General features: G+C 38.1%; 1 protein-coding gene across 1 annotated transcript in view; it reads left to right on the forward strand.

Moving 5' to 3' along the window:
- The window catches only part of LOC114655082 (protein phosphatase, Mg2+/Mn2+ dependent, 1H), a 302,991-nt gene that overhangs the window by 184,816 nt on the left and 99,781 nt on the right, over positions 1-18,394 (forward strand). The window contains 1 exon segment of the mRNA XM_051920275.1: positions 15,848-15,932. Coding sequence (XP_051776235.1) covers positions 15,848-15,932 — 85 coding nt within the window.

Raw genomic sequence — 18,394 nt, forward strand, 5'->3', positions numbered from 1 at the left:
AAATCTGCCTGGCTATGGGAGAAAGCCCAAAATTCCATCAGCTTAATCAGGATAAATAAGAAAGCCTCTGTATTACTGCAAAGCACCTACAGGACGACCTAACGAAGGCCAAGACAAGTGCTTCAGTGGCAACTATTAGATGAACACTGAACAAACAAGGTCTTCATGGCCAGACTTCGAGGCGCTCTCCACTCTTGATCATGATAAACATCAAAGGTTAATTAGAAAATGCCAGAAGGAATTTGGATAGTCTTGCAGAGTTCTGAGAGACATTACTATGTACTGACAAAACTAAACTGGAACTGTTCGAATACATGGACCAGCTTGTTGTATATTGTCCCATTTAGGGACATCCTGAAATTAATTTCTTTAGCATCTAAGAAAAGAGGAAGGCCAGGGTGGCCTGAAAATATGTTTTCTATTGATTTGTTATTTTTGTGAATTTTGTGTGAAACAAGTTAAATGAAGTGCAAGATGGGAAGATTGCCTTAAGTAAATGACTGGACTACACAGTATATAAAGATTAAAACATTATTAAAATTGTCATAAATGTGGCAATTTATACAGCCATAGCATCAAACTAAGCAATACAAAACACCACAGTAACTGATACTCTTTTCCACCTTCAAGCAAAGCCAACTATGGCCTCAGAATAGAGGTAATAAAGTTAAACTTTTTTAGACGTATATACAAACAATGAAACTATTACAAACAGTATATGTATATAAATAAAATAGCTGTAAGTATATTTTTATAATTATATATACATACTGTATATATATGACATCTGAAAACAGGTTGATCATATGCGACAACTAGCATTGATCAGCGAATTTTACAAAGCGTTATTTCAAGCGTTATTCGCAGTGAATTGTGTTTGCATCTTCCCTTGTTCATCGAATTATTTACTGATAATTTGGCCTGTTTAGGACATAATGCTTTACAAGGCTAGCACGACTTCCCCGGAGATGTAACAGCAGACACTGGATCTTTGATTTCTAAGTCATTATAAGAGGTATAAGAGAAGAAGGCGCTTTCCCCATGCATGCATAATTAGACACTTGGAGATTAAAAACAATTAGAGTCTGATGCCACAACAACCACAGGAGACAGATTAGAGAGCCTTCAGCCTGACTTCATAAAACAGAACGAGACAGCAGCTTCAATCCTGACTCACCATTTTGAATTTTCTTCCTTTAAAAGACCTACATACAGTATTTGTTTTGACTTTTGACTACGATTTTGGCATTTCTGCGTTGTTTTGATGAAATATATGATTGCATGTCTCTGACTGCATTCTTTCTTTACAGTGTACAGTATAGACTAATATGCTGTTTAGAATAAGAGGGAGCTACGCCATTTGCAACTTTAAATATGAAATGGAGGATTCTTCTGAACTGAAGTTATTTGGTCCTACTTTTTGGTTGTGGATCCTTGCTGCTGTGTTTTGGATTAACTTTAGTGTAGTAAGTGAGCAATTTAAGCAACATAATAGTCTTTTTTTGCTTCACACAAATGAATGTGACTTTTTAAGATCCTGAAGTTTAAGAAGCCGCCTTCATTTAGCATTGTATATACTGCAATAAACTTAGTTTTAAAAAGCATAAAAATGTGACAATTGGTTAAATCCTATTCAAGATAACACCTGAATTTCAGCTAAGCTAAAGTTCAAGCCTTTTTATTATTGCATTAATTTTCACAGTATTATCACCCAGTAAAAGAACTAAGTTCTGAATTTAAATACAAATCATTCATTCAATCACTGTTTTACATCAAAAAATATGTAATATATTATGCAATTATGTCTGTAAATCAGTTAAAGGTTCTCAGTTAAGAAATGCTATGGATGTACTTAACAGAAATATGCCCAGCTCTGTGTATCACATGATTGAACATACAGATCATCATAGATCAGTATTTAAAGTTTAACGTCTGGAATGATTGTTTTATGTAGTGAAGTAATTTTCTTTTAGGAGCCCACAGATTTCACAGTTCACTTGCTGCAGTAATTTTTTAACAAGACCACAGTGTGTAGTTGCCATTTTCTCTGTGCTGTTTACTGGTTTTGGAGTTTCAGCTTATTTGGCAGGAAAGGAAAACCCTGAGGATAGTCAAGCTGACTCCCCCACCCAAAGCTCAGACTGCTTTCAGAATAACTAAATAAATAACATTCAGGACACTGCAGAATATATTCAACAAGGAAACTAAGAAATGTGTGAATCAATAACGAATCCTACTTTTTAATGGTCGTGCCTAATTTAGAACTGATTAGTACTGTATGTGAAACATATTTGGAATTAAAAGCAGAGCAAATTAAAATGCATCAAAGAAGATTTGGCACAATTAATTAACTTGTAAAAGAATGCAACAAAACAAGTTCTGAAAAAGTGCCTTATCATCTCATAATACATATAATATCCTACATGATAGAAACATAAAACAAAAATACCACATAAAACACTGAATATGGTTATGAATAAAATGTGTCAGGTAGGATCCAGCCTTAGCACAGCACAGACTCACTCAGAAGTAGTCTAACTGGGGGGGTCTAAAACAGCCAGCTTCCTTTAAAGATGCAGACCATCACATAATTCACAAAAATCCAGAAGAAATTATTAATTTATTTTAATCAGATGCCAAATGATGTGACTGATGAACTCTTCAGAGAGGGGGAGAGAGACAGAGGCAGGCATGTGCTGCAGCTTTGGTGTATTGCTATGGAAGGGTGGCCAACATCAAAATTACCCTAAGTTCTTGTCAATAAGCCGCGGCTTATCTAAGGAAAAAAGTTGTGAAAATGAAAAAATAGAATATCGGCTTATACATAAGTCCGGCTTATACATCCATCGCGGGGGTTGCGTTCCAGAGCCACCCGCGAAATAAGAATATCCGCGAAGTAGAAACCATATGTTTATATGGTTATTTTTATATTGTCATGCTTGGGTCACAGATTTGCGCAGAAACACAGGAGGTTGTAGAGAGACAGGAACGTTATTCAAACACTGCAAACAAACATTTGTCTCTTTTTCAAAAGTTTAAACTGTGCTCCATGACAAGACAGAGATGACAGTTCCGTCTCACAATTAAAAGAATGCAAACATATCTTCCTCTTCAAAGGAGTGAAGCAAACAAATCAATATGTCTGTTTGGCTTTTAAGTATGCGAAGCACCGCAGCACAAAGCTGTTGAAGGCGGCAGCTCACACCCCCTCCGTCAGGAGCAGACAAAGAGAGAGAGAGGGAGAGTTTGTTTTTCAGTCAAAAATCAATACGTGCCCTTCGAGCTTTTAAGTATGCGAAGCACTGTGCAGCATGTCTTTTCAGGAATCAGCTTTACAAAAGATAGCAACGTGAAGATAATCTTTCAGCATTTTTAGACGAGCGTCCGTATCGTCTAGGTGTGCAAACAGCCCCCCTGCTCAATCCCCATACGTCAGGATCACAGATAGTCAGCGCAAGAGAGAGAGAACAGTAAGCCGGGTAGCTTCTCAGCCATCTGCCAATAGCGTCCCTTGTATGAAATCAACTGGGCAAACCAACTGAGGAAGCATGTACCAGAGATTAAAAGACCCATTGTCCGCAGAAATCCACGATATATATTTAAATATGCTTACATATAAAATCACAATTTAAATGACCGCTACGCGCTCGTGTTGACTCGGCAACGCCCAGAGCAGAAAGAACGCGCTTCGGCCGCTCCAACCGCGCCATGCGGGGAGTGAGAGAGACGGCAATATCTCACACTCTCTCCCCCCTTAAAGAAATTAAATGGGCGCGAGTGAGACCACTGACCTCCCTCCCTTCTATTAGTTATAGGTTATAGTACGTTCGGCTTATCCATGAGTCCGGCTTATCTATGATACGATTTTATTTTAAAAATTCGTATGATTTTTGGTCTCCGGCTAATACATGAGTCCGGCGTATAGACAAGAACTTAGGGTAACTGCAGTACATCCAATCAACCATTGCTCCCAGAAAGAGAGGCAACAGCAGCTTCTGAGCAAACAAAGTGGAATCTCCATTCATCCAGCCAGAAATGTCCTTCAATACGGGAGCAGATGTCTAGAAAATATATAAGAAATTGAAGAGTTGTCTTTACCAATTCAGATTATGGTGTTTGTGTTTCTCCCTCCCCTGATGTCCTCAATTAGCTCTTTTATTTGATAATCTTGGCCAAGACAACAGGATCCACAGATGAAAGAAGGAACATTTTCTCCATTTGCAAAACCAAAACTAGATGATCGTGGCCTTTTAACTTAAGCAACTCATACAATTTTGGTATTAAAATCTGAGCATTAAAACAAACAATAATAAAGGTGTAAGAATTGTATGATGCAAATATCATTGATGAATGTTATACTGCTTCTCAGCATTTTATACTAATAATATGTTTATTTTAGGTGTCCATATCCATTTCATTCCAACTTTACAATATTTAATATAACCATTCTTAATTACTTTACAGCATTTATGTTTTAAATGTCCAATGAGGGTCTAGGTGGACTTTTGGATTTAGAATCCTTTGAGGATTATTTTCTCACTAGCTGTCCATAGCATTTGACTAATCTGTATAACCATTAGAAACTTAAAAATGAGTTTAGTTAAGTGTAATTTAAATCCATGCTTAATAACTCTTCTCTTCTCAATCTCCATTACTAATTTATTTGTTTTGTGTAAGTTTGTGTTTATTTATTGATTGATTGATTGTTATTGTAATTCTTTTATTTCTTGTAAAGCACTTTGAGCTACACTGTTTATATGAAAATGTGCTGTAAGAATAAATGTTGTTCAGTCATTAACCTCTTGGTGGGCTAATATATTTTTTTTCTGATCAAATATTCATTAGAAAATAGTGAAATAACAAACACATCTAATGCAACATCTGCCTTAATAAAAGAATAAGTGTCTGTGTGTCTGTCTGGGTATCCGTCCGGTTGCTATGTCTCTGTCATTCCAACAGATGACGCATCAAAAAGATATTTATTAATAAAATGCATTGCATTTGTCATTCCAGTATATGGCACATCACAATCATTAACGCTGCTTTTATGAATCCCACACCAAATGGAATATAATAGACACATATGCATTGCATGGTGCACTGCAAACTTTAATGCTAATGTCAGCATTGATTACTTAAATTTCCATCCATCTTCGATGGGTAGCATGGTTAGTACCGTATTTACTCACATATAAGTCAGGTCTTGAAACGTGAAAAATCGATCATAAAATCAGACCCTGACTTATATGCCTGTTCAAAAATGCGATGTTTCATTTTTTTTTTTTTTTTTACATCTTCTTGCCTCCTCCAATCTCACAACAGTTTCTCAAACACATTGAATATTGTTGCAGCAGCGCAGTTACCAATTTCTTTAGCCACTTCAACTACTTTTAATTTAAAGCCAGCTTCATATTTTCTGCTGATTGAATGAATGCTCCATCGCAAATAAAGGATGCTCTTACGATAAAGGTGTATGAGGGTGTGAGATACAAAAAAAAAACAAAACAGTGCAAACATCGCTTTGGAATAGTTCGGGTATTACCGTGTGGTCAAGTAAGCACAATACATAGAAAAAAAACGCTATGTGCTCTGTAGTTGCACTTTCAGATGGACATTAGCATATCATAATTTCTTGGACCAATAGCGTCAGTTTCCCGCATTCGATTTATACGACCGACATTATAAAATACTGGAAATTAAATGGTAAAATCAAGCCCCAACTTATCTGCGGAAGAACTATACAACACCCACCACATAGCCTTGTGAATAAACTAAACGGGAATAAAGTCACCACATCACAGCCATTTAGTCTCCCACCAACTGAGCAGTGGCTGACCACTTGTCTGTAGTTTTACAGGACAACAGAGACTTCAGAAAGGACTCATTTGGAAAAAGAAGATTAACTGGCTAATTTCTAAATGTATTTCTTTCAAATATATCATGCTGACTTTGTTTACTCAATACCATGCAAATAATGTTTGCAATGTATTTCTTGTTTAAGTAACCTTAAAGCTATGTGACATTACCTGACCTTTAGAGTTATTTTCAGTTATAGACTACATCTGCATAATCTTAGCAAGTTTGAGGGAGCTGCGGCGTGCTCCTCTCACCATCATTTACGATGTCTGACATCCCAGTAACTCACTCTAATCAGTCTACCACTGACAAAACAGGTTTGATCTGGTCTTAAGCGGAAAGGGACAGGTTCTTTGTATGCAAGAGCTAATAGCCAATGAGCACTCACTTGCTTGTACAATGCATAATATGCAGCTACGAGAAATGAGGAACACAGGGGGACTTGCAAACAGGAGAGAGGCTTGTCTGTCTGTTGTATGTTTTACGTACCATGGGAGAATGGGGAAAAAAAGAAAACAAAAAGGGCTGAGATTGTAACTAAATTGACCGTACCTATAAACCCTTCGTGCACTACCGTCTCTATTACTGGCTATTAGAAAAACAAGGGAGGAATGCAGTGCTTTGGAAGTGTGAAACTGGGCTGCAAAGTCATCAAGCAGTTGGAAATTTTGACATCCTTAATGATTTTTAGTCATATAAATTGGGAAACTCTGGCAACAAGATCAGCAACCTTAGTCATCAAGTTTGACCTCCCCACTGCCTGAAAGTCATGGCTGTAATATGACAATGGCTTAAGCGAGGTAGTTCATGATTCACTGTAGATTTAGCACAACTGTCAGAGTGAATCTCCATACTCAAACTGTTGTAGTTTTTGCTGTTGTTTAATACCTTACAAAAGATTTCAGATAGCCATGACAACAAACAACACTGGTGAATAATATTGTAGCGGATTCATGTTGCACACATTGCTCTGGAATTTTAGCTCCAGGTTTGCTGAATTTCTGCCCTCCAAATGCAATCGTTGGTGTATAAAATGTTTATTTTACTTTATACGTGTATTTAGCCAACAGCATCATTCAGTTAATAGTGCCTTTAAAATTGCATTTTGCGCATGGAGAAAATGCTCCCTGTATTCAGGGGATGCATCACTAGAACTTTTAAACTTATGAAAATTATTTTCACAATGAGCCAAGACATGCAGATTATGTGATTTGGTATTGCTAAATTGACCTTAGTGAGTGTGTTTGTGGTTCTTCACCCTGTGTTGTGCCTGCCTTGTGCTCAATGATTGTTGGCCCACAACCCTGCCTTGGATAAACAAGTTAGGAAGACTGATGCATATATTGATGGAAAAATGAATTACATGTTCAGCAAACATTTATTAGATGGATAAATAGGCATTTTACAGAAACTCTTTAAATAAATAAATATAGAGATATCAGGGAGTGGATATAGAGGTGCTGCTCTCCTACAAAGGGTCCACATCAATGACAGGATGGAGTGGTCTCCTAACATGGTGGTGCAACATAAGAAAAGACAGAGCAGGCTCTTTTTTTTTTATAGGTGATTTTAAGAAAAAAGGTGTGAACAGAATTTCCACTGTACTAATTACATTTGGAAAACTGGAAAACAGTTTTCAAGCTGACCCTTCACCCTCAGCTGTATCCCAGCAGGCACACTACACTGAAAAATAAGCTGCACTTCAATGTAGAGATTGATTCAGTCTCTGTGCTAGTTAAGGCCCAGAGGTTTTATTCATTCACAGGGATGTTGCCTTCCCGCTGAGGTATATTCATGGTAGTAGTATTTTAATGTCCCTGAGGGATTAATAAAAAGGAGCCAGGAAGTCTCAACCCTCTAACATCACCAACAGATTCTGGAACGAAACTGCCTTCTGCATTGTTGGCTTCTCTCAGCTGTTGTGAACATAACATTAAAATGAAAAAAAAAATTAAATTAAAGAGGAAAACATAAGAATTTTCAAATATGGCTGTATCTACTGTATGTTACTCAGTTTCTTGTAGTCATAAACTCACCTGATGCACAATAAAAGGACAATGTCCTGGTTTTGGAAATGGAATGAATTATATTATATGGTGAAATACAAGTGAAAACTTAAAGCACAGAAAAATAAACACAGATTAAACAAAGCTCTAGCTCTACCACTACCACTGAGCTTGGCTATTATAGTTCTTATACCTTTTTCTATCAAGTGGGGTGCCCTGTCAAAACAATGTGTTTCCACCTTTTTTTTTCTCCTTCATGGTCTTTGTCCTAATTTTAGCCATTGAGCCTTAGCAACATTTGATCTTGAGACTCAATTAAATCATTGTACTGGTCACTCTAGGGCAATGCTTATCAAAGTATGGTCCAGGAACAATCTATGGTCCCAAGATGATAAAACCTCCGCCTCAGCAAGTGACATTTAAATTACTCATTTGTTCAAATTGCACATTTAAGTATTAGTCCGGTAGGTCTTTCTTTCTTTCTTTCTTTCTTTCTTTCTTTCTTTCTTTCTTTCTTTCTTTCTTTCTTTAGTTATTTATTTACTTTTTTATTTATTTATTTATTACATTCAGGCTGTTGCCTAAACTTAAAACTGCTAATGCTGTCAGGATATAAAACAGACATCCTGGTGCGTTCCACCCAACATTCTTGTGGATGATGACAACTTTTCCTTCTATTTTACTCCTTCTGTCTCTACTCCTGTTCACTTCCTATCAAACAACCCAATGCTTGACACTTCTTCAAACTCACAGTCTCTCTCTAATCCACCTAGTCTCATACACTCTGCAGTAGACTCTTTTATGTTCACCTTGCTGTCCCTTAATTTCATGTGGCAAGTGATTCACACTTCTTCTGCTTCATCAGTTCTCTCAAGGTGCCAGTTGTTACACTCTCTTCATCACCAATAGATAGATAGATAGATAGATAGATAGATAGATAGATAGATAGATAGATAGATAGATAGATAGATAGATAGATAGATAGATAGATAGATAGATAGATAGATAGATAATTATATTTCTTTTATCTTGACCTTTCGTAAGGTTTTAATTTCCTCCTGCGAAAAAAATATCTATCTATCTATCTATCTATCTATCTATCTATCTATCTATCTATCTATCTATCTATCTATCTATCTATCTATCTATCTATCTATCTATCTATCTATTATATAAAAAACTCTACTATATATTAAAACAGTAAAGTCTGTGTGGCCCAACCCACTGGACAGTCTGACACACCTGCAAATACTAAGGATAATAACTGGAAGTACACATAGGGCAAGAGAGAGCAAATATTTTTAAATTATTCTGTTAGCTGTTTTCAACAGGTAGTGTGTATAGTATTATATAATATAATAATCGTCATCATCATAAACAAACAACAATAGTCCATCAAACATACATACGAACTTCTGGCTTGTATAATGAGGATCTTCTGCTGTTAATAACATTAAGATGATAACCTGTCCAGATGTACCACAGGTTTACAGTAAAGGTTTCAACATTTGAATACAGCAGATCCAGCTTGCTGTGTCCACAAAAGGTACATGCCATAAAAAGTCTGTCCCATCCAAATTTGCTTGGTTGAAGACACCAGCATTCAGAATGACTCATCTTTAAATTGTCCATAATGGAGTGAATCATATCATTTGCTGAGTTTAAAAATAAGCTTCAACATAATAATGCAAAGCTCCTCCTAATCAGTAATGTAGACAAATTCAAACTGCTTTTCAATCTAAATTTATCCATGCATCTGGATCACACATTTCAGCTTTAATTGTAATGTGTTTGCCTTTTATAGTATATCATTACATTTATTTACATTACATTTTATCTGCCACAAATCAGTCCAAACCTGAATGCTGTCCAAGTACCTCTGTAACAATTAGCTGATTCTACATTATCTGCTCTTTCCTTATGTTATTACTAAACAAACATTAAGGACTGATTGGACACTAAGATGAAACGTGTTCCAAGAACTATTCATTCTGATTTTGGCATAAAACTTATAAAAGCTTCTACCAAGAAAATGTCCAATCAGAATATTTTCACATGCATTTATTGGATTATATCTGATGCCAGTTAACAGTTTTTGTTTATTTTTCATTTCAAATTCACATTTGATTAGTTGTATATGAGCTGGAAAACGTGCATACTCATTTTCAGATAAAAGAGAGCCAAAAACTAATAATCAGCTTAGTTATTGGGGTTTGTAAAGCAAACAGAACTATACAGTTGGCCTGCCTTATCCATGGGTTTGGCATCTGCCGTTTTGAACCAACGTGGTTCGAAATTATTTAAAAAAAAAAAAAAAAATCCAGAATATTAATTCTCACTTGCAACATTCTAGCTAAATACACACAAGAAACAATATGCACAAGCTGATGCTGCTGAGGCACTGTGTACCCAAGCCCAGCCAACCCTCAGTCCCACTATATCAGCCCTTGCATTCACATTCAAAATAAGTTAATTAGCAGCAAAAACAGGTCACTAATTAAGAAAAGAGTTAGAATGAAAACCTGCAGCTCCTGAGGCCCTCCAGGACTGGAGTTGGAGATCCCTGGTCTAACTGCTTATTGCATGATCCACTTTTTTGTTAGGTTCATCTGACAAAGAGATGGAAGCTGCTCAAAAGCTTGTAACTAGAGAATGTATGTTTTGTTTTTCCAGATATAGCAGGAAATATGTAGAATAAAATATTTACATTTTGATATCTTCTTATTGCTTCATAGAATATTCTTCCAGAAGCCTGTAGTATCTTCCAATAAGTTTTTGGCAAATGTCAGTCCTTTTCATAATGATCAGTGCTTTCCATCTTGCTACTCTCCTAAGAATTTGTTATACGTAGTAGAATCAGGAATATCGACTTTATCCATAAAGGGAGTGATTTTAGAAACATTCATTAAGACTCCCCAGATGTTTAAATTAGTTTGGTAAATTGCTACCTTGATAGCAATGCATCCTCTCAGCTTAATTTATTTTATACTGCTTCATTTTACTCTGGTTTAATAAAGTGATCTGTCCTAATTAGTTTATTACTGCATAATTAAATAGGTATGCATGTGTATCCAGCATGTATACTCCGATCAGCCACAACCTTAAAACCATATGCCTAATATTGTGTAGCTCCCCCTCTTGCCATCACAACAGCTCGGACCCATTAAGGCATGGACTCCATAAGACCTGTGAAGGTGTTCACTGGTATCTGGAACCAAGTCATTAGCAGCAGATCTTTCAAGTCCTATAAGTTGTGAGTTGCCTCTATGGATTGAACTTGATTTTCCAGTACATCCTACAGATGATTGATCATATTGAGATCTGGGGAATTTGGAGGTTAAGTCAATACTCTTTGTCATGTTCCTCAAGTTATTCCTGAACAATTTTTTTGTGTTGCAAGGTGCATTATCCTTCTGAAATAGGTCACTGTATCAGGGAATACTGTTGCCATGAAGGAGTGTAAGTGGTTTGCAGAAACCTTTAGGTAGGTGGTACGTGTCAAAGTAATATCAACATGAATGCCAGGACCCAATGTTTCTCAGCAGAACATTGCCCAGAGTAAAACACTGCCTCTGCTGGCTTACCTTCTTCTCATAGTGCTTCCTGCTGCCATATCTCCCCAGGCAAATGATGCAAATGCACTAAGCCATCCACATGATCTAAAAGAAAACATAATTCATTAGAACAGGCCACTTTGTGCCACTGCTTCTTGGTCGATTTCTGAAGCTCACGTGCCCACAGTTTTTACAATGAACTGGCACTCTGACCGATCTGCAGCTACACAGACAAATTAGTAAAACCCTATGATGCACTGTGTGTTCTGACACCTTTCTCTCATAGTCAACATTAAGTTTTTCAGCACTTTGTGCTACAGCAGATCTTCTGTGGGATCGGACCAGACAGACTAGCCTTTCCTCACCACTTGAATCAATGAACCTTGGCCACCCATGATCATGTTATTGGTTCACTTGTTGTCTTTCCTTGGATCAGTTTTAGTAGGTACTAATCACTGCATGCTGGGAACACCCAACAAGACGTGCCATTTTGGAGATGTTGTGACCCAGCTATCTTGCCAGCACATTTTGGCCCAAATCATAGTTTCTCAGATCTTTATGCTTACCCATTTTTCTTGCTTCCAACAAACACATCACCTTCAAGAACAGTTTACTTGCTGTCTAATATATCCTAACCCTTGACAGGTGCCCTTGTAAAGAGATAATTAATGCTATTCACTTCACCTGTCAGTGGTTTTAATCATATGGCTGATCGATGCATGTACAGTATGTTACATGATTTCTCTTAATGGTTCATATCTGTGAATCTGTGCAAGTAGTCTGTCCCTTGTTTTGAAAAGTGTGATATTAAGATACTATGCATTTAATACATATTAAAATGACATAAAATGAATTATGGGTATCTGATATGTCTGTTTCAATATATCTTCATTTATTTTTAGATATCTCAAATACATTTCAAGATGTCTTAAAATTACCCCCTGTGAGACATGCCCGGACACCATCAGATTGAGGCCACATCTTTATCAAAACACATGTTTATTAAGGTCCAATAAACACAGTCCCACACACCTAACACGGGCCTCTCTTCAAATGTCCGTGGGCAGCCTTTCCTCTCTCCATGGGAGCCTCTTCCTGCTCCCACTCACGACTCTAGCTCTCTGATTGTAGGGAGGTGGCCCCTTTTATTTCCACCTGGATGTGCTCCACGTGCCTGATGACGTCCTTCTGGCAGCACTTCCTGGTGTTGCGGAAGTGAACGTTTCCCGGGTTCCATGAGGCTCGGAGCATCCCCTGGCGGTGGCCACGGGCCCCAATGGGCTTGAGCCTCCTTGCTCCTCTCCCGTGGTCCTCTCCAGACCCAGGGCAGTTGCCCCCTCGTGGCCCGGAGGATGAATATGCCACCTCCCAGTCCTTCCAGGCATCCCAGCTGGGTTTGTCCCCCGGCCTCTTGTGACACCCCTTTTTTACTCTGTGTGTGTGTCTTTGTTGGTACTAAACAGCCTTCTAAATTCTATCTTTTTTATTTTTATTTGTTTTAATCTGTGTTGAGAAGTTTAGGATTATATAAATTGCCTAGTTTTCTGAAGGTTACTTCTTGACATTGGATTTCTCAAATATTATAAAATCTAAAATGCAAAACAACCACTTATGGTAAAAGCAAGTGGAAATTAAAGGGTGTGCTTATTTATTTTTGGTCATCTTCGAGGACGCAAGCACTTAAATGCCGAGATGGCCTGCAGTGCCGGTACTCAAGCTTTATCTATTTTTTCATTCATTCCCTCATTCATATAATACTTAAACTCATTTTATGGTTGTTGGTATATTCATCCTTTTTTTTTCTAGAATTCTTTTTACTCACTCTCTCTTTCATTCAGCAATCTTCTTCATAATGCATTTTATGTTTTGCAAAAACATATCTTTCCAGATCATGTCTAGTGAAGGGCTTGTTGGAGTAGAGCAAGACATTCTGTTATTTGCCGTGCAGGACACGTTAGAATTTGAAGAGTTCCTACCTTAGCTACAGTCTGGTCATTGCAGAGTTAATATTTTGTGGCTGTCCCCTGTGTCTTGTTTCCATTTGGCATGAAAAAAATATAAGGGTTAGGCTAGGCAACAAACGTTTGCCTTGAATGACCCACTTCCCTGTTTTTATTTCACATCTTAAGACATTATAAATAATTTATGCTGCAATATTGTAGTTGCAGCAACTTCCCTTTAGGTTCTAACCCTGCAAGGTTTGTACAGTATTTGTTTATCGCATTGCAAACAAAAAGAAATTTGTGAATTTAATTAAAGGTTCTCCAGACCAAAAGAATTATCTTTTCAGTTAAATATATATAATTTATGTGCCACAATTATTGTCTTAAGGCCTGTTCATGCTGCTTTAGTTTCAATTAATTTCACTTAAAATCCTAGCAGTATAATTTGGAAAAACAATTATAAATTTTCTTTATTGTTTCAAAATTTGACACTTTACCTGCTTTTCTTTGAAAAAATGAATGTGTTAGATTTATATTTTGCTCTTTGTTTGATTATTAAAGTTTGGATCTTTTTGGGTTGCTGAAAATGATACTTGTAGTAGTAGTAGTAGTATTGTCACAAATACAGTGAAATACAGTGGAATTCTTACTTGTGTTCCCAACAAACTTGTAACACATCATCACTCTCCAACACCATGTATAAAGTAAGAATCATTTCCTAATTCAATGTGGCCAAAGCCAGACTGAACTACAATATAATTGTGGAATTGAAACCACTCTGTTTTCCAAAGAAATAAGCTAGAAGTTTTAAAATGACAGTGCACAAGTATGACATTCTGTTCTATCTCAGCAAGATATGGAGAGATTTTATGAAAAGATCTGGAAGATAGAGACACAGTTTGAATACCAAAAGTCAAGCCAGTCTTTCGCCAATCCTGATCATTAACTAAAAATCAAAGTTCAAAATACACCAAGGTCGGGTCAGGTCAAGTCAGGTTGGGGAGCATGCACAAGTACAGCACATTGCTGCACACAACGAAACACCTTGGGATCCTGATTGGTAACCCCCCCCAGCTAAAACATGGTCCAGTCCCACCCTCTGGAAAATACCATCTATCTGCCGCAGCCAGGTATTTTGTGGAAGTCCCGTTTGCCTGGTCCACCTGCTGAGGGTCCTGTGATGCAGATCACCCTCGGGGAATTATGCCGCATGGCCATAGTGCTGTAATAGACTTTCCCTGACAATGCAGGTAACGTGCCTCATTCAGGACTCCATGAGCAACTGATCATTCGACACAAAGTGAAACCAGCAGTACCCAAGGATTCTCCAAAGAGACACAGTACTGAAGCAGTCCAGTCTTCATCTCAGGTCACTGAATAGCGTACATGTCTTGCAACCATATAGCAAACAGGAAGAACCAGGACTCTAAAGACTTGGACCTACGTCCTTTTGCACAGATATCAGGAGTGCCATACACCCCTTTCCAGCGACATCATGACCCCCCATGCTCTCCCAATCCATCTACTGACTTCATAGGAAGAGTCTCCAGAGACATAACTGAGTGAAAGCCCTTGGGAGCATCATCCATGGAAGAGTCAAAACCGTCAGAGACCAATCTGGTCAGGCCTGTTGGGGATCAGAACTGGTGTGGTACTAAGGTGTTGCGGGTCCCAGTTTGAGGCTGCCCATCCTGGCACATGGAACTTCTTGTCTCTCCGACGACACCAAGCAGAGGATTGAAAAACCAAGAAGTATAGAAACACAAGTACTTGTATTAAAAAAAGGGTTAAGTTTATTCAATTTCGGATAAAGTGGGTTCTTACATGGCAATTTAAATACCATCAGTCATTATGACGTCAGAGGTAGTGCTCTCCCAGGAGTTCACAGGAGAATCGCAACAGGAAGCATTGAATTTAGAAAATGATGGCACCCATGCAAAACAAGATGACGTTGTGATATAATAAAAGCAAAAAATAAACTTAATCGAATAAAGAGAAGAATACAATGACATGATATAGATATTTCTAAAGACTGTAGGAAAGGAATAATATATATACAAAATCATAAATCATGATAGAGTCATGTCTGTTTTTGTTCAAAGAAAACCAAGTATCATTTTCAACATCCATTGGCAAAAATGGTTAAGCAGTTGTTTAAGCTCATCTTTTGTGTGATCATCATCAATGGTCACAATGTTAGTTAGGTTGACTAAACAGTAAAGAAAATGTCCTCATTTACACAAATACTTAGCTAATTATTAATTTTATCATTATGATAAGTATACTATAGCAAAAAGTGTTGTGAAATGGTGTGTTCTAGGAAAGGTATAATATGAAATATGATGGATTAATTGCTGACAGGAACAAGTTTAATGCTCTGTAGAAGTGGAGCATGGTGGAGTCAAAGATTTAACCATATGAAATGCTATTCTATATTAAACATTGGAGATTTACCTGACAGCTTGTTTTTCTATTGTTATTATTCCAGGGCTATCATAATTCGAAATGGAGAAGTAATACCGATGTCATCAGAGTTTACTCCTGAAAGAGAAAGACAACGACTACAGTTTCTGGTATATGTAATGTTTTTCTTATTGTCTTTTGCTTTTGTGTTCACAAGAAAATACAATAACATACATTATTTTTATTATTATAATAACATATTCATATTCATTCAAAGAAACATTGAAACAAGTCATAAACTATCAGAAATGTAGTGAACTCATGTTATGCAGTATTTTTTCAGTGTTAAGCATCATAACCTTAAAATTCTACTAAGTAATTTTAAGAAATGGATTGAAATTTATTTAGACTTGCACATTGTACCTATGCCTGCATAGGTTTTCACCCCACATCCTATAGACATGAAGTTAACCTAACTGCCAGTTCTTCTTCTTCTTCTTTCGGCTGCTCCCGTTAGGGATTGCCACAGCGAATCATCTTCTTCCATATCTTTCTGTCTTCTGCATCTTGCTCTGTTACACCCACCACCTGCATGTCATCTCTCACCACATCCATAAACCTTCTCTTAGGCCTTTCTCTTTTCCTCTTGCCTGGCAGATCTATCCTTAACATCCTTCTCCCAATATACCCGGCATCTCTCCTCTGCACATGTCGAAACCAATGGAATCTCGCCTCTCTGACTTTGTCTCCCAACCATCCAACTTGAGCTGACCCTCTAATATACTCATTTTTAATCCTGTCCATCCTCGTCACACCCAATGCAAATCTGAACATCTTTAACTCTGCCACCTCCAGCTCTGTCTCCAGCTTTCTGGTCAGTGCCACCGTCTCCAACGCATAAAACATAGCTGGTCTCATTACAGTCCTGTAGACCTTCCCTTTCACTCTTGCTGATACCCGTCTGTCACAAATCACTTCTGACACTCTTCTCCACTCATTCCACCCTGCCTACTCTCTCTTTTTCACCTCTCTTTCACAATCCCCGTTACTCTGAATTGTTGATCCCAAGTATTTAAACTCATCCACCTTCGCCAACTCTACTCCTTGCATCCTCACCATTCCACTGACCTTACTCTCATTTACACACATGTATTCTGTCTTGTTCTTACTGACCTTCATTCCTCTCCTCTCCAGAGGATATCTCTACCTCTCCATGGTTTCCTTGACTTGCTCCCTACTCTTGCTACAGATCACAATGTCATCATCAAACATCATAGTCCACGGGGACTCCTGTCTCATCTCGTCTGTCAACCTGTCCATCACCATTGCAAATAAGAAAGGGCTCAGAGCTGATCCCTGATGTAATCCCACCTCCATGTTGAATGCATCTGTCACGCCTACTGAAGTTCTCACCACTGTCACACTTCCCTCGTACATCTCCTGTACAACTCTTGTGTACTTCTCTGCCACTCCCGATTTCCTCATACAATACCACAACTCCTCTCAAGGCACCCTGCCATATGCTTTCTCCAGGTCCACAAAGACGCAATGCAACTCCTTCTGGCCTTCTCTATACTTCTCCATCAACACCATCAGAGCAAACATTGCATCTGTGGTACTCTTTCCTGGTATGAAACCATACTGCTGCTCACTAATCATCACCTCCCTTCTTAACCTAGCTTCCACTACTCTTTCCCATAACTTCATGCTGTGGCTCATCAATTTTATTCCCCTATAGTTACTACAGCTCTACACATCCCCCTTATTCTTAAAAATCGGTACTAGTACACTTCTCCACTCCTCTGGCATCCTCTCACTTTCCAAGATTCCATTAAACAATCTGGTTAAAAACTCCACTGCCATCTCTCCTAAACACCTCCATGCTTCTACAGGTATATCATCTGGACCAACGACTTTTCCATTCTTCATCCTTTTCATATCTGTCTTTACTTCCTCCTTCCTAATTTGTTGCACTTCCTGATTTACTATCTCCACATCATCTAACCTCTCTCTCTCATTCTCTTCATTCATCAGCCTCTCAAAGTACTCTTTCCATCTGCTCAACACACTCTCCTCACTTGTTAGTACGTTTCAGTCTTTACCTTTTATTACCCTAACCTGCTGCACATCTTTCCCAGCTTGGTTCCTATGTCTAGCCAATCGGTACAGGTCCTTTTCTCCCTCCTTAATGTGCAGCCTCTCATACAACTCATCATACGCCTTTCCTTTACCCTTTGCCACCTCTCTCTTCACCTTGTGCCTTATCTCCTTGTACTCCTGTCTACTTTGTGCATCTCTCTGACTATCCCACTTCTTCTTTGCCATCCTCTTCCTCTGAATACTCTCCTGTATTTCCCCATTCCACCACCAGGTTTCCTTTTCCGCCTTCCTCTGTTCAGATGTCACGCCAAGCACCATTCTTGATGTCACCCTTACTAATTCTGTTGCAGTTGCCCAGCTGTCTGGCAACTCTTCACTGCCACCCAGTGCCTGTCTCACCTCCTCTCTAAACTCAACCTTGCAGTCTTCCTTTTTCAACTTCCACCATTTGATCATTTGCTCAGCCCTCCCTCTCGTCCTCTTCTTCTTGATCTCCAGCGTCATCCTACAGACCACCATCCTATGCTGCCTA

This window comes from Erpetoichthys calabaricus, chromosome 1 (genome assembly GCF_900747795.2).
Source record: "Erpetoichthys calabaricus chromosome 1, fErpCal1.3, whole genome shotgun sequence".
Lineage (NCBI taxonomy): Eukaryota > Metazoa > Chordata > Cladistia > Polypteriformes > Polypteridae > Erpetoichthys > Erpetoichthys calabaricus.